This window comes from Pecten maximus, chromosome 16, assembly GCF_902652985.1.
Source record: "Pecten maximus chromosome 16, xPecMax1.1, whole genome shotgun sequence".
Lineage (NCBI taxonomy): Eukaryota > Metazoa > Mollusca > Bivalvia > Pectinida > Pectinidae > Pecten > Pecten maximus.
In genome coordinates, this window is record NC_047030.1 from 17,610,362 (window position 1) to 17,634,671 (window position 24,310).

The following is a 24,310-nucleotide window of genomic DNA, read 5'->3' on the forward strand; positions in this document are numbered from 1 at the left end:
TGTTTGTAATCCTTTATCTATCCCCTGCAGCGTCATGGTTTTAAAAACAAAAAGTGTTGTTTATTCCCAAGTGCCTCTTTTGTAACTTGAATTGTGACAGGTTTGTATGTAAAACTGGGGTCTAATAGACAAAGGCCTCTTTTGTAACTTGAATTATGACAGGTTTTGTATGTAACACTGGGGTCTAATAGACAAAGGCCTCTTTTGTTACTTGAATTGTAACATGTTTGTATGTAACACTGGGGTCTAATAGACAAAGGCCTCTTTTGTAACTTGAATTATGACAGGTTTTGTATGTAACACTGGGGTCTAATAGACAAAGGCCTCTTTTGTAACTTGAATTATGACAGGTTTTGTATGTAACACTGGGGTCTAATAGACAAAGGCCTCTTTTGTAACTTGAATTGTGACAGGTTTGTATGTAAAACTGGGGTCTAATAGACAAAGGCCTCTTTTGTAACTTGAATTATGACAGGTTTTGTATGTAACACTGGGGTCTAATAGACAAAGGCCTCTTTTGTAACTTGAATTATGACAGGTTTTGTATGTAACACTGGGGTCTAATAGACAAAGGCCTCTTTTGTTACTTGAATTATGACAGGTTTTGTATGTAACACTGGGGTCTAATAGACAAAGGCCTCTTTTGTAACTTGAATTATGACAGGTTTTGTATGTAACACTGGGGTCTAATAGACAAAGGCCTCTTTTGTTACTTGAATTGTAACATGTTTGTATGTAACACTGGGGTCTAATAGACAAAGGCCTCTTTTGTAACTTGAATTATGACAGGTTTTGTATGTAACACTGGGGTCTAATAGACAAAGGCCTCTTTTGTAACTTGAATTATGACAGGTTTTGTATGTAACACTGGGGTCTAATAGACAAATGCCTCTTTTGTTACTTGAATTGTAACATGTTTGTATGTAACACTGGGGTCTAATAGACAAAGGCCTCTTTTGTAACTTGAATTATGACAGGTTTTGTATGTAACACTGGGGTCTAATAGACAAAGGCCTCTTTTGTTACTTGAATTGTGACAGGTATTGTATGTAACACTGGGGTCTAATAGACAAAGGCCTCTTTTGTAACTTGAATTATGACAGGTTTTGTATGTAACACTGGGGTCTAATAGACAAAGGCCTCTTTTGTAACTTGAATTATGACAGGTTTTGTATGAAACACTGGGGTCTAATAGACAAAGGCCTCTTTTGTAACTTGAATTGTGACAGGTTTGTATGTAACACTGGGGTCTAATAGACAAAGGCCTCTTTTGTAACTTGAATCGTGACAACCTTGTTTGTTTGTATGTAACACTGGGGTCTAATAGACAAAGTGAAATGTCAGTAAAATTCTATTGTTGATAATTTTAAAGAACAGAAAGAGTAGGTGAAAATATATAGTCTTAGGCTTTTAAAAGAGGTCTATAAAGGATCTTTTTCTTGAAACTTGGAACAGTAGCTCCATACCCCATGGAAAATTGTTAAAATTAGCTTAAGCATGCCCATACTGTCCTTTTTAACAGGTATCAATTGAAAGTAAATGTCAATAATTGTAGACATTTTCCCAAGTGGAAAAGACTGTGGCATTGAAGGAAAACCTAGAAATGTCCTTTGAGTGTTGAGTTGATCATGTTTACGCTCCCGCCATTAAATGGGGGCACATATAGTGCTACCCATGTCTGTCCTGTCCTGTCATATCCCAACCCATGTCTGTCCTGTCCTGTCATATCCCAACCAATGTCTGTCCTATCCTGTCATATCCCAACCCATTTCTGTCCTGTCCTGTCATATCCCAACCCATGTCTGTCCTGTCCTGTCATATCCCAACCCATGTCTGTCCTGTCCTGTCCTGTCATATCCCAACCCATGTCTGTCCTGTCCTGTCATATCCCAACCCATGTCTGTCCTGTCCTGTCCTGTCGTGTCCAAGCCCTTCGCCTCCGTCCTGTCCCGTCTCGTCCCAATGCACTGTTTCAAACTAGCTAATCTCAGGAACTGCTTAGGTTTCAGGGTGTCAAGTGGCAGCAGGAGCATTGAGGTCTTTTAGACCTTTTCTACTCCAATAAAAAAGGCGAGAAATGAAGAATTTGACTGATTTCAGCTCAGAAAGTTGTCCTTTCTAAAATACGGAAACTGCTTTAGTGTGAGAGTTGTCTGGATGAGATCACGCTCTGTGTTGATCGATGAATGAATTGTAGATGTAAGTAATGAGAGATTTCTGCCCTGATGGTTTAAAGGTCGATAGTTTAAAGGTCGATAGTTTAAAGATTGATAGTAAGGTTGAGATAGTTCAAAGACTGCATGTTGCCCATCCTAATTGGAATTATAAGATTTCTGTGGCCAAAGCCTAAAAAGCACAGTAGCTATTAATAAGCATAGTAGTTTAAGAGTTTGATGGTGATGATGAAATTCTTAGTTAAAACAATCTTGCTATTAGTCTTATAATTGCGTCCATTTATGGTGATATTATCAGCATCTCTTTTGCCATTTAGCAGTTCTATTTACATGTTGATGACTGGTAAAAGCTGACTTTGGTGTTTTAGTCAGTCAACATAGCTTGAGAGAAACAAATGAATCGAGAACATGGTTAAACTTTAATTTAATTTGAGCACCTGCTGAGTTAAAAAGAGGCATATTTATTATCCCCTCACTCACTGTGATATTAAGGCATATAAAGAATATATCGATCCAGTATTTTGTTTGAATGTGTATCATTATGCCTTTATTTAATGTTGCTTGAATTTTTCATTAATCAAGGTGTGGGTGTGGTTTTTTTTTTAAAGTCAGTGAATATTGACAATTTTTAGAGTTACTTCAACTCCTTTAAAACAGTGTTTCAGGAAACCAGACTGCATTCAAGTGCAAAAATATTGTTCATATTCCAATTTTTCACCAATTCATTTTAGTGTTATGAATTTTTTTATAATTGTTTCCACCATAACAATCACAAAAGCTGTGACTTCTAAGGTCACAGGGGTCAAATAAATTTCTAAAATCTTGAAACTAAATCTTCAGAATAACCAAGAAACCCGAGATTGTGATATAAGATGAACCTACGTTCTGGAGATAAGAGGTGTTGATTTAATCCTTTCCAATGACCTTTAAATCAGTTCCAAAAAGTCCTTTATGAATTAAGTCTTCCAACAAAGTTGTCCCTAATATCCTTAATACATTGTAGAAGAAGCTCAGTAGACTTCTACACAATCATTCAGTGAACAGTTCCTCTCCATTGTATCATTATATTTCTAAACAGAACCGCATGAAGTATCTCTAAAAATAACACTGTATACTAAAGCATGAATATGTGCCACATGTTTTAAACAATTCTGGTGAGTGTTGTACATCTTGGACTGGTTAGTTCTGTGTTACATATTCCTAAAGTTAGAATAGAGATTTATTCAGAGAGATTAAACTCAATAACAGTAGAAATGTTCTGTGTATAACTACAAACATCAGACTTCATGAATGTTTACAGCTAAACGTAATGTATTGTTACATTGAAGTTTTCTCTATTTCAATTTATGCAAAGCTATATTAGCTCCGATACATTAAGTCCTAACAGTGTAAAAGGAACAGGTTGGTGTATATTCTCACGTTCAGGGTTAAATTACGGTTGTGTCTCTAACCTGATGGAACATACTTCTTGTATCAATCCCCATGAAATTAGTATATCTGAATGCATTTCCCTGTCATATTAATATCCAGGAAATATAAAATTGGATTTTTACACCAGAGACCAATGAGGTTTAATTTTTTTCAAGGCACTCAACAGGGAAGTGTTGTCTACTTAAGGTTGTATGCATCTTAACCTGCTAGAATTACCTCCCCTTCATTTTAGCAGATTTTATCACTATGCCACATTTGCAATCTAATGACTGCCATGGTCTTCCGTGTGTAGTCAGTGTCTTGGATCTTCCCTTAGTTAAAACTTATAGATTGATAACCTTATCTGTGATTGGTCTATATATTGATAACCTTATCTGTGATTGGTCTATAGATTGATAACCTTATCTGTGATTGGTCCCTTAGTTAAAACTTATAGATTGATAACCTTATCTGTGATTGGTCTATAGATTGATAACCTTATCTGTGATTGGTCCCTTAGTTAAAACTTATAGATTGATAACCTTATCTGTGATTGGTCCCTTAGTTAAAACTTATAGATTGATAACCTTATCTGTGATTGGTCCCTGATAACCTTATCTGTGATTGGTCCCTTAGTTAAAACTTATAGATTGATAACCTTATCTGTGATTGGTCCCTTATAGTTAAAACTTATAGATTGATAACCTTATCTGTGATTGGTCTATAGATTGATAACCTTATCTGTGATTGGTCTCTAGATTGATAACCTTATGTGTGATTGGTCTATAGATTGATAACCTTATCTGTGATTGGTCTATAGATTGATAACCTATCTGTGATTGGTCTCTAGATTGATAACCTTATCTGTGATTGGTCTGTAACCCTTCCTGGTCTGGTAAAACCAGTATTTCCTTCAAATAAAAAATCAAAATCATTGGTATGTTTTGATGGGTAATTACGCTAAATAAATAAAGACAAGATCCTAATGGAGACAGAATAAGCATGATAGTGTTTGATTGTATACAATAGATTAAAGGAAATGAATTCCCCAGCAGAGATGTGACAGGTCAGGCTGGGTAGGATAGTGACAGCCTTTTAGTACAGGGCTATGTGAGCATGCTAATGGCCTTATGTAGGGCATCTAAAAGATTGAAGATCTAAAGGAGCTGACTTCTGAATATTTTATCTTAGCTGAAACTGCTGAGATTATTATTATTTTTTTTTTTTCACTTTTTGTTAAAGCCTTTTTCGGATGCTGTTCTGTCTTTAAAAAAATCTCTCCTGTTCCATTGATTGATAATGGGCGAGAATTATTCTGTAGTAATGTTAGGCGCTGCTGGTATCAATTCAAGGTCGTTAGAAGCATTTTTTTGTTTTTAAATTTTATGTTGATGGTTAGAAGCAACATGGAACTACAAGTCTTAACTCAAGATTTCAAAATTCATTCTGGTTTAAATAAAAAATTAATTGTGAAAAAATATAAAAATTTCAGTGCTGTCTTTTTTAATTCTTGAAGTATTATACTCAGGCAAAAAATAATTTATGATATTAAGATAAACATATTTTTATCAATATGACAGTGATAAATGACTTTCTTAGATTATCTGTCTGTGATTCTACTATTATTTATTTTGACTTGAAGTGCTAGAATTTCATTTTAAGGAGTGAATTAAAGAGGAGTAATTTAAACTGTGTTAAGTTTCCCTGTGTGTTAGGAACTGTTAGACTAAGGAGTTGTTAGGTTTAAACTGTGTTAAGTTTCCCTGTGTTAGGAACTGTTAGACTAAGGAATAGTTAAGTTTAAACTGTGTTAAGTTTCCCTGTGTTAGGAACTGTTAGACTAAGGAGTAGTTAGGTTTAAACTGTGTTAAGTTTCCCTGTGTTAGGAACTGTTAGACTAAGGAGTAGTTAGGTTTAAACTGTGTTAAGTTTCCCTGTGTTAGGAACTGTTAGACTAAGGAGTAGTTAGGTTTAAACTGTGTTAAGTTTCCCTGTGTTAGGAACTGTTAGACTAAGGAGTAGTTAGGTTTAAACTGTGTTAAGTTTCCCTGTGTTAGGAACTGTTAGACTAAGGAATAGTTAAGTTTAATCTGTCCCTGTGTTAGGAACTGTTAGACTAAGGAGTAGTTAGAAACATGCAATAAGTAAAGTTTGAAACAGTTATGTTATGAGTCTTTATATATATTATACATGACTACGGACATGACAAGCTTGTTGACAAAAGAAGACAAACAACTAAAACCATAGATTGAATTGAAATTTGTTTATTAAACGACAATTGAAATAAACTTGCAATACAAGTTGATATTCATAAAATCAACCATATGAATCAAACTTTGGTCCAAGGTGGGGATACAAATATATTAATATTTAATTTGTAAGATGATGATGATGACGATGGTGATGACGATGGTGATGAAGATGACGTTGATTATGATGACACACTTTTCCTTTGTATTTCCAGATTTGTCTGATGATGAGGATGATACAGAGAAGTGTGACTTTCCTCTGTGTGTTGTTGTTAGGGCTACAGGATGTATCAGCTGCTGGCCAATCAGAATGCCAGCTAGCATTTCCTGAGATGACCAGTGGGTCAGAGGAAACCCATGCAAACGTGACGGATTCTCTTGTCCAAAACTGTGATATTTATAGTAACATCCTTGGCATGATGGAAGAGTTAAATATCATTGCCATAAAAAAATCTTCCTGCTATGCCATGAAATGGATTTCCAGACTAGTGGCCAGTAAGTCCCCATCGGATCGCTCACGCGGCATTACCATCACATTCCAAATTGAGGAACATTTTGACAGCAGCTTGGAGACGGACAGTGATTCTGGTGAGGAAAGCTTGTCAGGAGAGAAATCAGCTGGTAGTGTTACCACGACAATATGTCATTCCTCAGGGGTGCGACCAGGATTTACAGGTCAACAGTCAATGGCAATGGTTCATGTTAATAACACTGGAGAAAACGGGGTTAATCCAAACGCTACGGGGATCCTGTTGGGGACAAACAACAACGTAAACAACAAGAAAGAGCACGGTAAGTTGGTAATTATATCCTAAAAAAGTCCTGAACTAAAACCGTATTCTCCTTTATAATCGGTTCTATGGGCTATAATTAGTTATATATAGTCATAGGAACCGCGGAACCAAATGATTTCCCATAGACGGTAATGTTAACGTTTACCACTGTCCTGCTTAAATGAAGTTTGCAACACTGGTCCACTAGCCATAATTTTGAAGAATGTCATCTGTAAATAGAATGATTATAAAAATTCTACCAATTTGAACTTTTTTTTATATGGGGGCCACCATCTTGTATTGAATTGCGGCGCTGAGCACCAAAACTTCACCTAAATTTTCAACAAAATACAAACTTAGTTAACTCCCCCTGACAAAAACAGGCTAGGAAAAAAATAACTTTTTTTCTATATATTTTACATCTACATGTATTGCCCAGCCCACAAATAAAACTTTGGAAACTTCTCTCACCTAAATATCAAATTAGTAGGCCCCGATGCATTCACCTTCCTATTAAATCTCTGCCCAAACGGTGAAAACCCACAATCTATTCTTGATTTGGTTCTGTGGTCTCTCATAGAATGAATTGCTGATAATGTTCGCCGAGTTAAAATGCACTAAAACAATTGTACGCTGTACTAAGATATCAAATTCAGATTAACACTAGTTCTAATGATCGTGGTAATAAACTTTGACTAGAGTAGTAGGTTACAAAGGAAATTATTGAGAGATAAAGGAATATCATAATACAGTAGAGTATTACAGAAACCGTTAAATGTAAGACAGACTCGATCAGTACATGGTGCCCCTACCTAGGACATTCCATAAAGCTGCTGGGTGGCTTATTTCCAATTCTGAATTGCATGGATGCAGGGCTTATTACCATGCAGACGTTGTCTTACTGTAAGATAAATACAGTATCCATTCTGAAGCGCTGTCACCAAATGTAAAATTTCTGTTGCAGTGAATATTTGACAAAGCTCTTAGACTACAGAAATGCCACTCTATAATAGGGGTAATTACAGAAATAGGGGCATAATTTTTCATGGGTGTTCAATTATCTTAAACTGTGTGGATGTGGATATAAAAACAATTAACATAGAACACCAACATAATAACAAAGACGTAATTCTAACTCAATGACGAAAAGTACAGATTTGCATGGAGACCTTTAGAAATTAGCTTTTGTTGAAGGTTTTCTTTTGACAATAATGGTTCCATGTATTGCAATTGTTAAATGCGCTTTGTATTGGAAGCTTGTTTTGGGGTGGTGAGAAGAAATTGTCGACGAAAATCACTTGGAAACTCACAAATGGCCATTGTAATACTGTTGTAGTATAGTTCCCATTGTGATGCTATTGTTCCAACTTTGTCCTACCAAAATTTAAGGAAACTTTTATAAGATTGGAACCGAGATAATCAGAGTTTTATATAGGTCAGTTAAATGACGATCACAGATCATAGCCTACAAAATCATGTCGTTGACTTGGAAAATCACAAAGTGATTGACAGAGAGCAATATCTTTAAGCAGCAGGTGAATTAAGGAAGCCATCTAGACGCGGCGTGGCAGACAAGTTCTGGGCTGGGAGGAAGGCGTTCTTAGACTGTCAAATGTCTATGATGTGTTTAGCAGAATTGATCGACTTCTACAAATATTACGGTAGCTGTCGAATCAACTTGCATACTGTTTGTTACCTCAGTGGTAACATAAATTATAGTGTAGATGAAAAAGACCTGTTGAGCTGTTTAGAAATTGTTTATACAATACACCTGAGAATACATTGTTGCTGCTCTAACTTTCAATTATCTGATTAAGGTGACCGTGTAGTCAATGAAACATTAGGGTCAAATCATACACTATACACCAAAGTCTGTTACTGGTCATTTGTCTGATGAAGGTGACATTGAAGTCACTGAAACATCATAGTCAAATCATACACTGGTTGTGATATACCAAAGTCTATTACTGGTCATTTGTCTGATGAAGGTGACAGTGTAGTCACCAAAACAGCAGAGTCAAATCATACACTGGTTGTGATATACCAGAGTCTATTACTGGTCATTTGTCTGATGAAGGTGACAGTGTAGTCACTGAAACGTCACGCTCAAATCATACACTGGTTGTGATATACCAAAGTCTATTACTGGTCATTTGTCTGATGAAGGTGACAGTGTAGTTACCTAAACATCATGTTCAATCATGCACTGGTTGTGATATCCCAAAGTCTGTTACTGGTCATTTGTCTGATGAAGGTGACAGTGTAAGTCACTGAAACGTCACGCTCAAATCATACACTGGTTGTGATATACCAAAGTCTATTACTGGTCATTTGTCTGATGAAGGTGACAGTGTAAGTCACTGAAACGTCACGCTCAAATCATACACTGGTTGTGATATACCAAAGTCTATTACTGGTCATTTGTCTGATGAAGGTGACTGTGTAGTTACCTAAACATCATGTTCAATAATACACTGGTTGTGATATACCAGTCAACAATTACCAACCTAAGGAACATGTTTGATAATCATTGTCCTTTTCCTATGCAAAATACACAACAGTAACAATATGTTAGGTGACTACAGTATCACATATCGCTAAACAGTTGTACATCGTCATGACTATGGTAACATATCCAGTTCGGTACACATTGAGGCCATCATGATAGAGACAATCCATTACGGGGCACTACAGGTGCTCTTAGCTACCACCATTACCAAAGTCATACTGAAGTACTGCCATTAATGGTACCACTGAAGTACTGTCATTAATGGCACCGCTGTTATCCTGTTGCTCATTCCACATCGCAAATAGCAGTAATTTTTTTCATTATATTCAAAAATTGATACCGTCGCTTGCCATTGCTATTTTTCACAGATAGTCTGACAGTGTACTACGGTTCTTAGAGATGTGCACTCCCAAACTAGAGCTGATCCACAAAAACATGCCAAAATTATGTTTTAGTTGTAAACGTAGAGAGTATAAGGCCACCTTACAGTAAATAGCTAAAGCTAACAGGAATTTCCCTTTAGCATAGTATTACAGATTTGTTGCCGTGAAAGCTTTTTTTAAGAGATTGAGAGGCTCCTTGGAGCTAAATAACCTGAATTGTGGTTGTCTTTAGGGGCAAAGACTTTATGAAGGAGGGATTAGTGTAAAAGTAGAGAGTATAAGGTCACTTTACTAGCTCAGGTGAGAGGGAAGGTCACTAGTGATAGCCCCAATGTGGGCAGGGTATTTTTCATTACTCCTTCTTAAACTGATTGACAGAGAATTATCAAAAAGTGAATATCACATGAGTGAAACAGGCCCATTGGGCCTCTTGTTAATCAATAAATCAGTCAATATATTCAGTGTAGAGTTGATCAAATGTGACAAATATGCTTTGCTTTAAAACAAGCTCTTAAACACAGCTGAACAACGAAGTATACTATTTACCATACACAGAAAAATAATCAACTATTATAAATGATTAGGTAACTTGCATCTAACTGATCATTGATTATAAAAATGCCAACTGATTCTAACACTACCGTTTTGTAAGTGAGGCTAGTGGCCAAGGCGGTTACCCACCATGGGTTTATGTGGGCCATAAAGATCAATGTGAACTGGAATTGAATCATTCTGGATTAAAAAATGATCATTGCGTAACTTTGTTCTTCTGTATACAATTTAAGACATAAACTACAAACGTTTAGAATTCATTGAAGTTTAATGAGCATGTATTGTTTTTACAGATTATTTTCACTTTAAAGTTGTACAAACAGCGCTGTTATCACAAAGCCGTAACTATCTTATAGATCATCTGTAGAGAGTATAACCATGTTTGTTTGTCGTTAAAGGGATTTTTTTATATTCATCACCGCAATATCCAGAAAATTCTGTCATTTTCAGGGTTCTTTTTGATTACATCAACAGAAAAACATCACATAAACTGCAGCTAAGATTTCCATCAAGTCTTGCTAATATTTTTTAGTTTATTCAATTGAAGATGTTCTGAAAATGTCGTAAATTTTTACCCAACACGTAATATAGACATCAGTTTCATCATAATGAACAAAAAATGATATTACATTTTTAAGTAAATATTCTTGCAGGAAGACATCAGATTTCAGAATAATCCATTTTTAGTGCAGCATACCGTGATCGTGTGTATCTTATGTCAGATAGGAGAGACATTCTGTGATTATATGTACATAATGTACACTGTTTTATGGTTAACATTTAATGATCATCAAATACGAGGTACATCGTGTCTTGTTTGACATTTTCATGTTTTCTGGGAATTAATTGTCTGGAGGAAAGAAGTTGTATATATGTGCTATTATTTTAGGGGGTCTTGTATCAAGGTGTCATTGTAGGTGTGTGTGGATGTGTTAATTAGTCCCCCACCAGTGAATGGGGGTAGGGGGCAGCTAGGAGGGAGGGGCATTGCACAGTGTTGTTTTATAGACTCCACGCTTAAGCCTGTCAGTTCTATCTCATATATATTGTCACAGTAACGTAACGTCATACTGGGCATGTGTTTAGTGGTAATATATGTCAGTCACTAAAAGTAGGTCTTCTTGACCTTTGACCTATTATCAAAGAAAAAGTTTGTCCAGGCTGGGTCCTCTTCACTATCAGTTGTCACTGGAAGTGCACTTCATGAGTTAAGGTCATAAGTAGGCCACACTGACTTAGAAGGATTAATTTAATTATCTAGTAGTCATTCTTCACGGGAAAGTCATATAAAAAGAAAGCTGTACTGATATGAAATTTTGTTATTCATTTACTTAATTAATTCCCAAAAGTTTGTACAAAAGGTTCATCCAATGTATGATTATATCTTTGAATGTAAATTCAGTGTTATATAAAATAAGGAAGGTAGAGCCAACGTCAGTTCAGGTGGGTGGGTCCTTCAGCGGGGTGCTTCACTTGAACTCGGATACACAAGGTATGCAGGGCGATTAACAGAGTATATAAATATAAAGAGGGGGGAGGTTAACCGCAACAAGGACAAGTGTCACCAGGTAAGTGGGTTACTTATAATTGATTTGTCGACTAGTTTCGCCTCTATATGCGAGGCTTCATCAGGACAAGTGGCGAAACTAGTCGACAAATAAATTATAAGTAACCCACTTACCTGGTGACACTTGTCCTTGTTGCGGTTAACCTCCCCCCTCTTTATATTCAATGTTATATATAACATGACAAACCTTTTAAATAATGTATAAACTGCATTCTGTGTTCTTGGATAAACAGCTAGAGGTTGTATTGCAGGCACTAAAAAAATTATTGGATTCTGCAGTCTTCAAATATCCCAGTATCTTTTGCTGTAAGTAAGTTTTCAGGAGTCCTCAAATAACCTTATAATAGCTTTTGCTGGAAGTATACATACTGAAGTTTTCAGATTGCTTGATCTGTTGCAAACACATACCATACTTGGAACAAAAACAAAAAACAGAAACAAAAAAAATCACCAACAAATCTTATACTCCATGCTGAATCCCTTAAAGTGATTGTGGAGATGGATGATCATGGTCCGAGATAAACACAAGTCGTAACCCCTACTTACTTGAGAGAGTACTTACTGATTTACCTCCATCCTGCATGCAATCAGTCGTCGAAGAGCTAGACAACATTCAAATAAATGTCTTCATTTCCATCAAGTGTCCAATTTTATTCCAGTAGTGCTTTTAGATACATTTTCCATGTGATCAATCATTGTTAGCCATCGTGTGATGGATTTTGTCTCTAGGTGAAAAGGGATATGTTACCACGGTGATTTGTCAGGTATCATAGACATGATATATATTTTGGGGATGCTATATCATATCTCCATAGAATTCAGAGGTAAATTATTCTGAAGTTGCCAAACACATCAGGCTAGACTTAAGGCATTGAGATCCTGCTTAATATCTCCAAGCAAGTGAATGATTACTTTTCACTTCTGGTTCTGAAAACTGGTTATTTTTGCTAGATTGTTTTGTTCTTAGACCCTTATAAGGCAGGGTGTCTGTCCCTCGGTCTGTAGACAAACAGATCTGCCGGCTACTCCTCCTAAACTACTGAAGGGATTTCAACAAAACTTGCTAGCAATAGTCCTAATACATTGTAGATGTGCATAATCTATATCAGGTTTCCAATCAAGATGGCCGCTATGAGTTGGCCCCCATTACGACAGTTCTAGTTTTTGATGATGCGTACAAGACTGCAAAATTATTACCCGATAAGCTACAAAACATTTCCATGTGAGTGTAGACCTTTCTAATTGTTGAATCCTGAAAGGAGTCCATGTTTATGACTAACTAGTACATTAAAAGAGTGAGTATTAATCCAAAAATAAATCTGAAAAGGCACAATGACAATAAGTGTTCATATTTACAATGACGTCCCCATGTTAATCGATGTCAAAACTTAGATTGTGTGAACAGAAACACTTAGGTATTCTAATGAGTGGCAAACACATCAGATTTCAAAAGGAGATGATGTCAGCCATGACACCACGAGATATTATATTTCCAAAGGTGATGATGTTGGCCATGACACAACAGGATCCAATATTTTCAAAAGAGAAAATGTTGGCCATGACACCACGAGAATATTTTCAAAAGATATGGTGTCGGCCATGATTCTTACCAATGTGTTCACCAAACTGCATCTCCCGAAATGCTGTTGATTAAATCATGTTTCCAAACATGTTGCCTTGAAAATTGGATGGTTCAATCCTGTATTCCAGTACTCCTTCAGGGGAAGGAACTAAATATTACTCATGAACTCAAGAGAACAATATTCTTTCTCTTAAAGTGTCACTGTATGTAGATATATTTTGGATTATGATAACAAAATTTCACAAAACATAGAATCTCAGAACACTTGGTTCTTATGATCATTTGTCATATCCCCATGATACACATCCTTGATTTTTTTTTGACAGACACCATCGTGGAAAAGAACCAACTAGATTGTGAAATGTAAAAGCCAATTATCTATGACAGCAATAAATAAGTCACACAATTTTCAATATAATAAGCACCTGATGCAAACTTATATATTGTAAAACCAGAAATTTTAGCTAACATTTTATAATGAAATCTGCAATAGAACCAGATCTGTCGATAACCTGGTGCAGATTTTACTTAGATATAAATTTGAATTTGATTTCAATTTAAATCTAAATTTTACCTTGATTTCAAGCTGAATTTTACCACCGTTTAAATCTGAATTTTACCTCTATTTAAGTCTGAATTTTACCTCTATTTAAGTCTGAATTGTACCTCCATTTAAGTCTGAATTTTACCTCTATTTATATCTGAATTTTACCTCTATTTAAGACTGAATTTTTCCTCTATTTTAAATCTTAATTTTACCCCTATTTAAGTCTGAATTTTACCTCCATTTAAGTCTGAATTTTACCTCTATTTAAATCTGAATTTTACCTCTATTTAAGACTGAATTTTTCCTCTATTTTAAATCTTAATTTTACCCCTATTTAAGTCTGAATTTTACCTCCATTTAAGTCTGAATTTTACTTCTATTTAAATCTGAATTGTACTTCTATTTAAGTCTGAATTTTACCTCTATTTAAGTCTGAATTTTACCTCCATTTAAGTCTGAATTGTACCTCCTATTTAAGTCTGAATTTTACCTCTATTTAGATATGAATTTTACCTCCATTTAAGTCTGAATTTTACCTCCATTTAAATCTGAATTGTACCTCTATTTTAAGTCTGAATTTTACCTCTATTTAAGTCTGAATTTTACCTCCATTTAAATCTGAATTGTACCTCTATTTTAAATCTGAATTTTACCTCTATTTAGATTGGAAAGTTTTCAGTTTGTTTGGTATTCCTACATTAATAATGTATGATGGCGACAGGGAAATTCTGTTTGTAATCGCCTCAGAAACATTCTTAGTCTTTACATAATCCTTCGTCACATCACATTTATCTGCCTGAATCTTTTTCTCACATGCTATAGTTCCTCGACTCCTCTATTTGATCAGTCTTAATTAACATACAGGTCTCATTAATAATTTCCTCATGCTTAGGTACTTCTTCCTTTTATTGATTCTCTCTGAAGTTAAAGAATTCTTGTAAATTGATTCAAACTCTTTGTGATAATTACCAAATTCTTTCCTATATGGCTTTTCAAAGTTTCCTAAACATAACTGATATTTCTGTAGAGTTGAAGGCCCTCAACATTTTGTTGATGTTCAGATAACTGCTCTATTAGTTTGAAATTAATAGTGTGCAGGCTATATCATTTGTTGTGTTCATGAGTACTTACAGATCAATGTAATGAAAATATCTATCACAATGCCTATATAAATTTCATTTCCTTCATGTCTGTGGAAATATATTGAATTATGTGATGGATATACCACGGTACTGCTATCCAGATCTATCGGGCGTAATTGTTAGTATTGTCAGGAAATGAACGGGGGTGCCGATACTGGTTAGTCATTTGGAAATTTGACGTAGCGCCTGATCACAAGGATAACACGGGTTTATGAGGGTATTACATTGTGTATCTAATTAACTTGCTTATAAAAACCGTCCTCTTAATTAGTTTTACCAGCAGCTGTATCCTCAGCTTATATATGGACTTGTTAAATAAACAATTATTTAAAAAAAAAAAAGACCAGTGAACATTTGATGATAATTTTCGGTGATGTTTTAATCCATTTATCTGCTTCGGAGTTTTACCCTGTCACAACATGTTGTTCATGGTGTGTCTAGAGCAGCCTTTTGATAAACCTAAATCTAATAACAATAAGAAAGTATGTGTTAGAAGCAGTTACCCTAACCCTGCTGAAACAATACATGTCCCCAACTGCCCCCCCTCCCCCCTGCTAGTTAGTAACCTTGACCTTGACCCAAAAACCCTGAAACTCTTTGAGATGTTTAAGTCCTCCATCATTGTATGAAGTTTGATGAAAAATCTCTCAATGAATGAAGTCACTAGAGCACTGGAAAAACTTTGTTGTTACATACATACGTAAAAGATGGATATAGAGAAAACCTATAGTCGTTCCCCTCCCCCAGGGTTTCACCAGCAGGGGACTGATAAGTCATATGTGTCATATGGTATTTGGTAACTCTGATCTGTTAAATATTACTGGTATCATATGTGTTAAGATCAAAGTGAGTCCTTATGGGAGGGGGTGAAGAACATGGTCGGTGTTGCTTGCTATGGTAAAAATTGTGTATTTAAAGGACATTTACAATCACTCTGGGGACAATAGCGACGGAACCTTTCTTAAAGGTATACAAAGTCAACCACAAAGTATAATCCTGTTAAGTTTAGAAATTGGTGGCTTGTGATTATATTAGGTGTCTACAAATTGAGTTAAACTTGTGATGCAGAGAATTCTAACGGGAACCACAGTCCTAATTCTGTATGCTTGTTGTTTCAAAAGGCCTTAGTCGATATAAAAATGAAGTGCTAGCTCGCCATTTACAATTTTTCTTGAGAAATTTAATGAAAGAGTTCACAATTTTCCTCATGGGATGTTGTTAGATGTTCATGTAACGTAGTGTGAATGATCATCTAGATTTTAATTAGATAGGCCTAATAGATTGGGCTAATTGATAAATAATAATGTAGATTTAAAATGAATATGTTCCTACTTTACTATTGTTAACTTGAACACTTATTTTTTCTGTTTGATTCAAACATTATTATCCATTCCTACATTGTGTTATAAACAAATTCAGTTTTGAAAATATAGAAAAGTTTTCATTTCATATGAGATGTCATGAAACAAGTCTTACATTTTTTTAATTTTTTTTTTTTTTGTTGGAGCCTGTAAACAGGAAAGCAAAATTCAAAACTTTGAGACAAGTTTCATCAATTTAGGCTAATATGAAATAAAAAACGAATTCAAGAAACTTTTTATCGCATAACTTTGAAAACTGACTTGAAGTCAAATGTGGCTTTAATCAAATGGAGACGTGTTGTGTCATTCACAATTCATGTCATCATGTCATTGTCCATAAAATATTACTTGGGGGAATTCATTGGATAACAGACAGATTATATGATGTCAATACCAGCTTTGTAAGTTTGTGACAATCACAAGACATGACAGTAATCTGTTTAAAATAAATTGGCCAACATAAAACTTTCTCCTTGAAAGAATTTTGATTCAATTTAGTTTTACATAATACACATCACATGTAAACTCCATGATAAGGTGAAGTGGATGGAAGTTTCAGGAATTTGTTCAGTATTAGCCTAACTCCTCCTAATTGACAGACTGTCTGATCTGTAGTAAGTTGGTGACATTTCCTGTACAGCTCCTGTCCTTTACCTGACTGATTTACATTATCTGTGGCTAAAATTAGATTATGTTCCGTTGCTGGGTGTGCTGTTTCTCCCTCCAGGCCTCTATTAACTGCCAACAATGACATCAAATAAGTGTTTAATTTGTTGATGCCAATTACATATATCAGACAATCCTGTGTTGAAATGTTTCTGTGACTTGGCTCTTTTGCTGAATCTCTTTACAGTGTTACCCCAGCCATTGTTACCCAAGCCATTGTTATCCCAGCCATTGTTACCCCAGCCATTGTTATCCCAGCCATTGTTACCCCAGCCATTGTTATCCCAGACATTGTTACCCCAGCCATTGTTACCCCAGCTATTGTTCTTACATGGATTTTAGTCAACTCTTATTCATATAAAGAGTATGTAAAAATGGGACCAATAATTCTTGCAGTCTTGTGTTGCCTGCAAAAGGCAGGGCTCATTAAACTAAATGCAGATCTTCCTTACCAAAAAGTCCTTTCCTGAGATTGCTTTTCAGGTCTGAAGGTCAAGTATCAAGGTCACTTACTAGAAATAGAAAATTTGTTTACATGTGATATAACAGAAAATATGTTTACATGCGATATAACTGAAGTTCCCCTGGTCCGATCAAACTCAAACTTCATGCACGTCTTCCTTAATTACCACAAGTGCTTGCATGGAAGGTCCAAAAGTCGAAGGTCAAGGTTACTGTTACTATAAATAGAAAATCTGTTCCCATGCAATATATAGTAATCATCCAACTTTCTGTGCAGACAACACATCCACTTCTTGTTTTAAGGTATACATGTATTTTGAATCTATTGATTTCTCTGACTTTTTTTCACTCAGAGTAAAAAAAATCTGTTCAGCTGTACAGTGATATACCCTTTTTCTAAATTGGCCAAATCAACTTAATATATATATATACATGGAAAATGCATCTGAGACAAACATTACTACTAAATCAGGAACATACACACAGAGGCAGATAGTTGTCTGATCCTACATAAGGGACGTTGATTTGACTTCTGAAGTTACACAGTTACTAATACTATTTCTCATATTTCCATCAATTTTGAAATCTTATTGCTTTATACCCCGGTAGTTTTAACAAACAGAATGTACGTACTGACTTGCTTTGTCTAAGAACTGAGCTAGGATTTCTAAATAAGACTGGATGAGTCCGTTATCAAGCTTGTAATTATAAATAGAAAGTAATCAAGGTTTGTTTCCTTTCTCACGATTAAAAGCAAATTGATTAACTCAAATCTGTCCAATCATCTTACTATTATGTCTCCTAATTTAGAACGAATATCGTCTTAATTAAGATCAGAATAGTTTTGTTGTATGTATCAATTCCACAGGTACATTTCAAGGTCTTTGTTTTTACTGGAAATGCAATTGAGCAAATGAAAAGACAACAACAATTTTTTAATCTTCTCCTTGGATTTGTATAGGTTAGAATTTACGTCCACAGACATGACTTGCCCTGTTGAAATCTTATTCCTCGAGTTCATCACATACAGTCTTTTTTTAATGACAATTCTTTGTTTCCATTATTGACCTATTGGGTATCTTCTTGATACTTTGATTGACCCCTATGACCTTGAATGTAGGGCAGGGTCATTTATTTGAACAAACTTTGTAGCCCTTCAATTAATTCCAGTAGCATGTTGTGATCAAGCTCTTTTTCTATTTTCAAGGTCACAGTTATGAATGCTCTTAGGATCTTCATCACATGTTTCTGTGCCATTTTGCAGTTATACAGTTAAAATAAAGTCAATTAATTTTGGAATACATGTTATCCAATAAAATTTTTGTCTACTTTCTGGGACATTTAGTCTCCTTGAGTAGCTGGTGGCTACCACACAAATCAATTTTGGGATACACATATATATCAAATGAAATTGTTTGTTTACTTGCTGGATCATGTTTGATATGTTTGGTCTCCTTGTAGTAGATGGTGGCTACCACACTCATAACTTACTCTGATACTTTAAAGTCAAACAACCTCATCTGTGGATACATATTCAGGATTTTAATACGTATATCAATAACATCTGTGTAAATTGTGATGGTTATTTTTCTACTTCTAGGATTTAATCTCCATCTGTAGATTGGTACAATTTTGTGTTTAACTTCATTTCCCTATATGGCAGGTATTTTTAATTGAAATTACAGTATATAGTGAAACAGTTGCCTTATAGCTTCATACTATGGTGAATTTCCCTTTAGCTCAGTTGGTACAGCAGCGGACCAGTAAGCCGGGGGTCACAAGTTTGATCCCCAGTGGAGACACACTATTCGCTTTCATGTTTACATGATCAAAACAAATAAGTCATATTATGTTTTTTAAATAATTTTTGTTTCCTCTGCAAACCTGATAACTGTACTGATGTTGTTTAATGTCCTGGTTCTGGCCCTTCTCACCATATATATGGGCAATAATTACAGGTATCATGAAGTCGGGGCTGTATAAAGTAGCATTGTTTGTCCCTTCAACGCCAATAGCTATATGGGTTGATATTGCTTTGTATTTGTTAAAGCAAATCAGATGGAATTACTTTTTATAACGAGGAATTTTATTACAAGTATTTTGTGTTGTTTAATAAAAGTCATTTACAATAAAAGCAGTTATTTTTACTATTGTACTATTATATAGCCCTCCACAGGACTGACTGGTGCAAAACAATTACAGCGTAGATATATCTCTATGCTGTGAGGCTGTGTGTGCTTTATGAGGTTTCGTAATTCATACTTTTAGAAAATCTATTTTATCTTATTCATGTCTCCATGAGATATACATTATGACATTTTTACGAGAAAAAATCCAGGTCACAAACACCACAAATAATTTACGCCGAGAAGTGCGATAGATCTAGAGGAGATGAAGAATCGTGGTACTCGTACACGTATCTATACACACACTTCTATGACAGTAAACACCGACTATCTATCACAAAGCTGGCAGCCCAAAGCTAAGTAAAACTTTACATAAATAACCGAAATGTTCTACTAAACTGGTTTTCTAAGTGTTAGCCATTCCATATGGTCGTATATGGTCGTAAACATTTTGCCAGGATGTTCCTATTTTCTGAATATATATATCGTCTGCTGCCGAGACACAAAAGGAAATATATATATATAAAGAAACGCAGAAAAATCCTTTAGATTACAATATGAATGTATTGATTTGTGTGGACTTGGCGACTTATGGAGAACTATATAAGAGCTAACGTAATATTGAGGGTCTATAGCCAGGTATAGAAACACTGTACTTCAAAGCTCTTTACCACACACATATCTATATTGATCATGGCAGTAAAGAAGTTGACTTTGAAGAGGATTTTTCCATATCGGGCATAAGATCGAGTTTAGACTAAAAAATAAACCAAAAAAATTATGAAACATGGTGACTTATGAAAAACACATTGAAAGAAATAAACAGACTTGGTTGTACAAATTTCATGCTTATTTTTAGCTCACCTGCCCGAAGGGCAAGTGAGCTTATGCCGTGGCGCGGCGTCCGTCGTCCGGCCGTCCGTCCGGCGTCAACTTTTCCATTCAAGCAACTTCTTCTCAATAACCAAAAGGCCCAGAGACCTAATATTGGGCCTGTAGCATGCTGGGGTGAAGGGCTACCAAGTTTGTTCAAATGAATAACGTTGACCTTCATTCAAGGTCACAGGGGTCAAAAAGGCTAAAATCTTTAAACAACTTCTTCTCAATAACCAAGAGTCCCAGGGAGTTGATATTAGGTCTGTAGCATGCTGGGGTGAAGGGCTACCAAGTTTGTTCAAATGAATGACCTTGACTTTCATTCAAGGTCACAGGGGTCAAATATGCTAAAAAAAAATTAAACGACTTCTTCTAAATAGCCAAAAGACCCAGGGACTTGATATTGGGTCTGTAGCATGCTGGGGTGAAGGGCTACCAAGTTTGTTCAAATGAATGACCTTGACCTTCATTCAAGGTCACAGGAGTCAAAAAGGCTAAAATCTTTGAACGACTTCTTCTCAATAACCAAGAGGCCCAGGGAGTTGATATTTGGCCTGTAGCATGCTGGGGTGAAGGGCTACCAAGTTTGTTCAAATGAATGACCTTGACCTTCATTCAAGGTCACAGGAGTCAAAAAGGCTAAAATCTTTGAACGACTTCTTCTCAATAACCAAGAGGCCCAGGGAGTTGATATTTGGCCTGTAGCATGCTGGGGTGAAGGGCTACCAAGTTTGTTCAAATGAATGACCTTGACCTTCATTCAAGGTCACAGGAGTCAAAAAGGCTAAAATCTTTAAACAACTTCTTCTCAATAACCAACAGATCCAGAGACCTAATATTTGGCCTGCAGCATGCTAGGGTCAAGGGCTCCCAAGTTTGTTCAAATGAATGGCCTTGACCTTCATTCAAGGTCACAGGAGTCAAAAAGGCTAAAATCTTCAAATGACTTCTTCTCAATAACCAAGAGGCCCAGGGAGTTGATATTGGGTCTGTAGCATGCTGGGGTAAAGGGCTACCAAGTTTGTTGAAATGAATGACCTTGACCTTCATTCAAGGTCACAGGAGTCAAAAAGGCTAAAATCTTTAAACAACTTCTTCTCAATAACCAAGAGTCCCAGAGACCTAATATTTGGCCTGTAGCATGCTGGGGTGAAGGGCTCCCAAGTTTGTTCAAATGAATGACCTTGATCTTCATTCAAGGTCACAGGAGTCAAAAGGCTGAAATCTTTAAACAACTTCTTCTCAATAACCAAGAGTCCCAGGGAGTTGATATTGGGTCTGTAGCATGCTGGGGTAAAGGGCTACCAAGTTTGTTGAAATGAATGACCTTGATCTTTATTCAAGGTCACAGGAGTCAAAAAGGCTAAAATCTTTAAACGACTTCTTCTCAATAACCAACAGTCAAACGACTTCTTCTCAATAACCAACAGTCCCAGGGAGTTGATATTGGGTCTGTAGCCTGCTGGGGTGAAGGGCTACCTAGTTTGTTCAAATGAATGACCTTGACCTTCATTCAATGTCACCGGGACCAAACAGGCTAAAATCTTTAAACGACTTCTTCTCAATAACCAAGAGTCCCAGGGAGTTGATATTGGGTTTGTAGCATGCTGCGGTAAAGGGCTACCAAATTTGTTCAAATGAATGACCTTGACCTTCATTCAAGGTCACAGGAGTCAAAAAGGCTAAAATCTTTAAACGACTTCTTCTCAATAACCAACAGTCCCAGAGACCTAATATTTGGCCTGTAGCATGCTGGGGTAAAGGGCTACCAAGTTTGTTCAAATGAATGACCTTGATCTTCATTCAAGGTCACAGGAGTCAAAAAGGCTAAAATCTTTAAACGACTTCTTCTCAATAACCAAGAGTCCCAGGGAGTTGATATTTGGCCTGTAGCATGCTGGGGTAAAGGGCTACCAAGTTTGTTGAAATGAATGACATTGACCTTCATTCAAGGTCACAGGAGTCAAAAAGGCTAAAATCTTGAAGCATGCTTTCAAATAACTGCAGGATCCATATATGAAAAGATCACTGCATTGCAGGTGAGCGATTTGGGCCCATTGGGCCCTTGTTTATTATCATGTGTATAATAACACCAGACTGCTGGACAACATCAGTTCTTAAAAAAATAATCTCACAAGCCCTAAAACTCTGTAAAACACTATAAACAGACAATTAATTCAGCAGAATTGAGGTTGAAAATGTTAAATTAAACATATAGGTAAATGATGAATAATATATATTTAACGAGGTGGTAATTTTATAATGTACCATTTCTGTCTCGTACATGCATGTAGATAGGTCTTTTGTCTTTCCTGATGTCATGGTACTTATATCCAATGTTTAGTTGTCATTAATAAATGTCAGTTGTTATTCTGACACATAAACCCCCAAGGGAGGTAATTCACTGGATTGAAGAATTTAGAAAATGATGAAAGTTTTTAAACAGCTTTCGATAAGATATTAAGGCATACCTAGAAAAACACATCTATTACCTGTATGATATTGAAATTGAAGTTTTTATGATGTCTCATTAACAGACTTCAAACGAGATTTTATTAATTTTCAGCCCTTAGCCATGATTTTAAAATCAGTTTCAAACATATACCGATAATGAATTCTAAAGATAGCGGCCATAGTGATTAACAGAGTCACAAATCATTTACTGTTATTATTTATGTCGTACTTTGACCTAGTTACAGAGAATAAATGATGTGAGAACATGCAGAGTTTGTGTACTGCTAGGTCATCAATGCCTTGAATGAAATAAAGTAAGGTTTCTCTTGTCTCCAGACATTCATTATATGTTAACAGTACTAGTACTTGAAACAATATAACTGTGAAATTGATTGACAATTTTATGTTGGCTTCCTCAAGCTCAATACTAACTTTTTTGAACCTGAGAGATTTTGAATATAATTGTGTCTAGGAAGGAGCCAAAGCCAATCAACACCTATTTGAATACTGTAAATCACTTATATTTCACATGGGATTCATTTTCACATCAATATGCAATGAGAGTCAATCATGCATTAAAATCCTTGGCAAAATACCAGTCAGTAAATGGTTTATGACTATTTTAATTACAATGGATGCTAATTTAAAGTAATTTCTAGTTCAGCATTCACAAAATCATGTATTTGTGAATAAGGCGGAAGAGGTAAGTTCGCAAAATAAAGTAATTGCGAAATCTAAGTGATTTACAGTTCTCCACTTATTTGCATATTTTCACCTGGAAAAAAGTATATGCAAATTAGCAGATTCAACTGTATCACTTAAACTAATTCTGGAGTCATTAAAAAGGCAATGAATTCAAAATGTAAAACAAAGTAGAGGATGAGGTGGAGGAATTGGACTGTGCTGAATGCTGATGGCCGCTCTCCTCTCCTGTTACAATGACATCTGTAGAGGAACTGGACAATGACATCTGTAGAGGAACTGGACTATGACATCTGTAGAGGAACTGGACTATGACATCTGTAGAGGAACTGGACTATGACATCTGTAGAGGAACTGGACTGACATCTGTAGAGGAACTGGACAATGACATCTGTAGAGGAACTGGACTATGACATCTGTAGAGGAACTGGACTGGGCTGAATACTGATGGCCGCTCTCCTCTCCTATTACAATGACATCTGTAGAGGAACGGGTCTGGGCTGAATACTGATGGCCGCTCTCCTCTCCTATTACAATGACATCTGTAGAGCAACGGGTCTGGGCTGAACACTGGTGACCGCTCTCCTCTCCTGTTACAATGACATCTGTAGAGGAACAGGTCTGGGCTGAACGCTGGTGGCTGCTCTCCTCTCCTGTTACAATGACATCTGTAGAGGAACGGGTCTGGGCTGAACACTGGTGGCCGCTCTCCTCTCCTGTTACTATGACATCTGTAGAGGGACTGGACAATGACATCTGTAGAGGGACTGGACTA

General features: G+C 36.0%; 1 protein-coding gene across 1 annotated transcript in view; it reads left to right on the top strand.

Annotated features, from left to right (window-relative positions):
* The window catches only part of LOC117345100 (flocculation protein FLO11-like), a 52,225-nt gene that overhangs the window by 13,295 nt on the left and 14,620 nt on the right, over positions 1 to 24,310 (top strand). The window contains exon 2 of the mRNA XM_033908052.1: positions 6,049 to 6,625. Coding sequence (XP_033763943.1) covers positions 6,058 to 6,625 — 568 coding nt within the window. The 5' untranslated portion in view covers positions 6,049 to 6,057. The remainder of the gene's footprint in view (positions 1 to 6,048; positions 6,626 to 24,310) is intronic.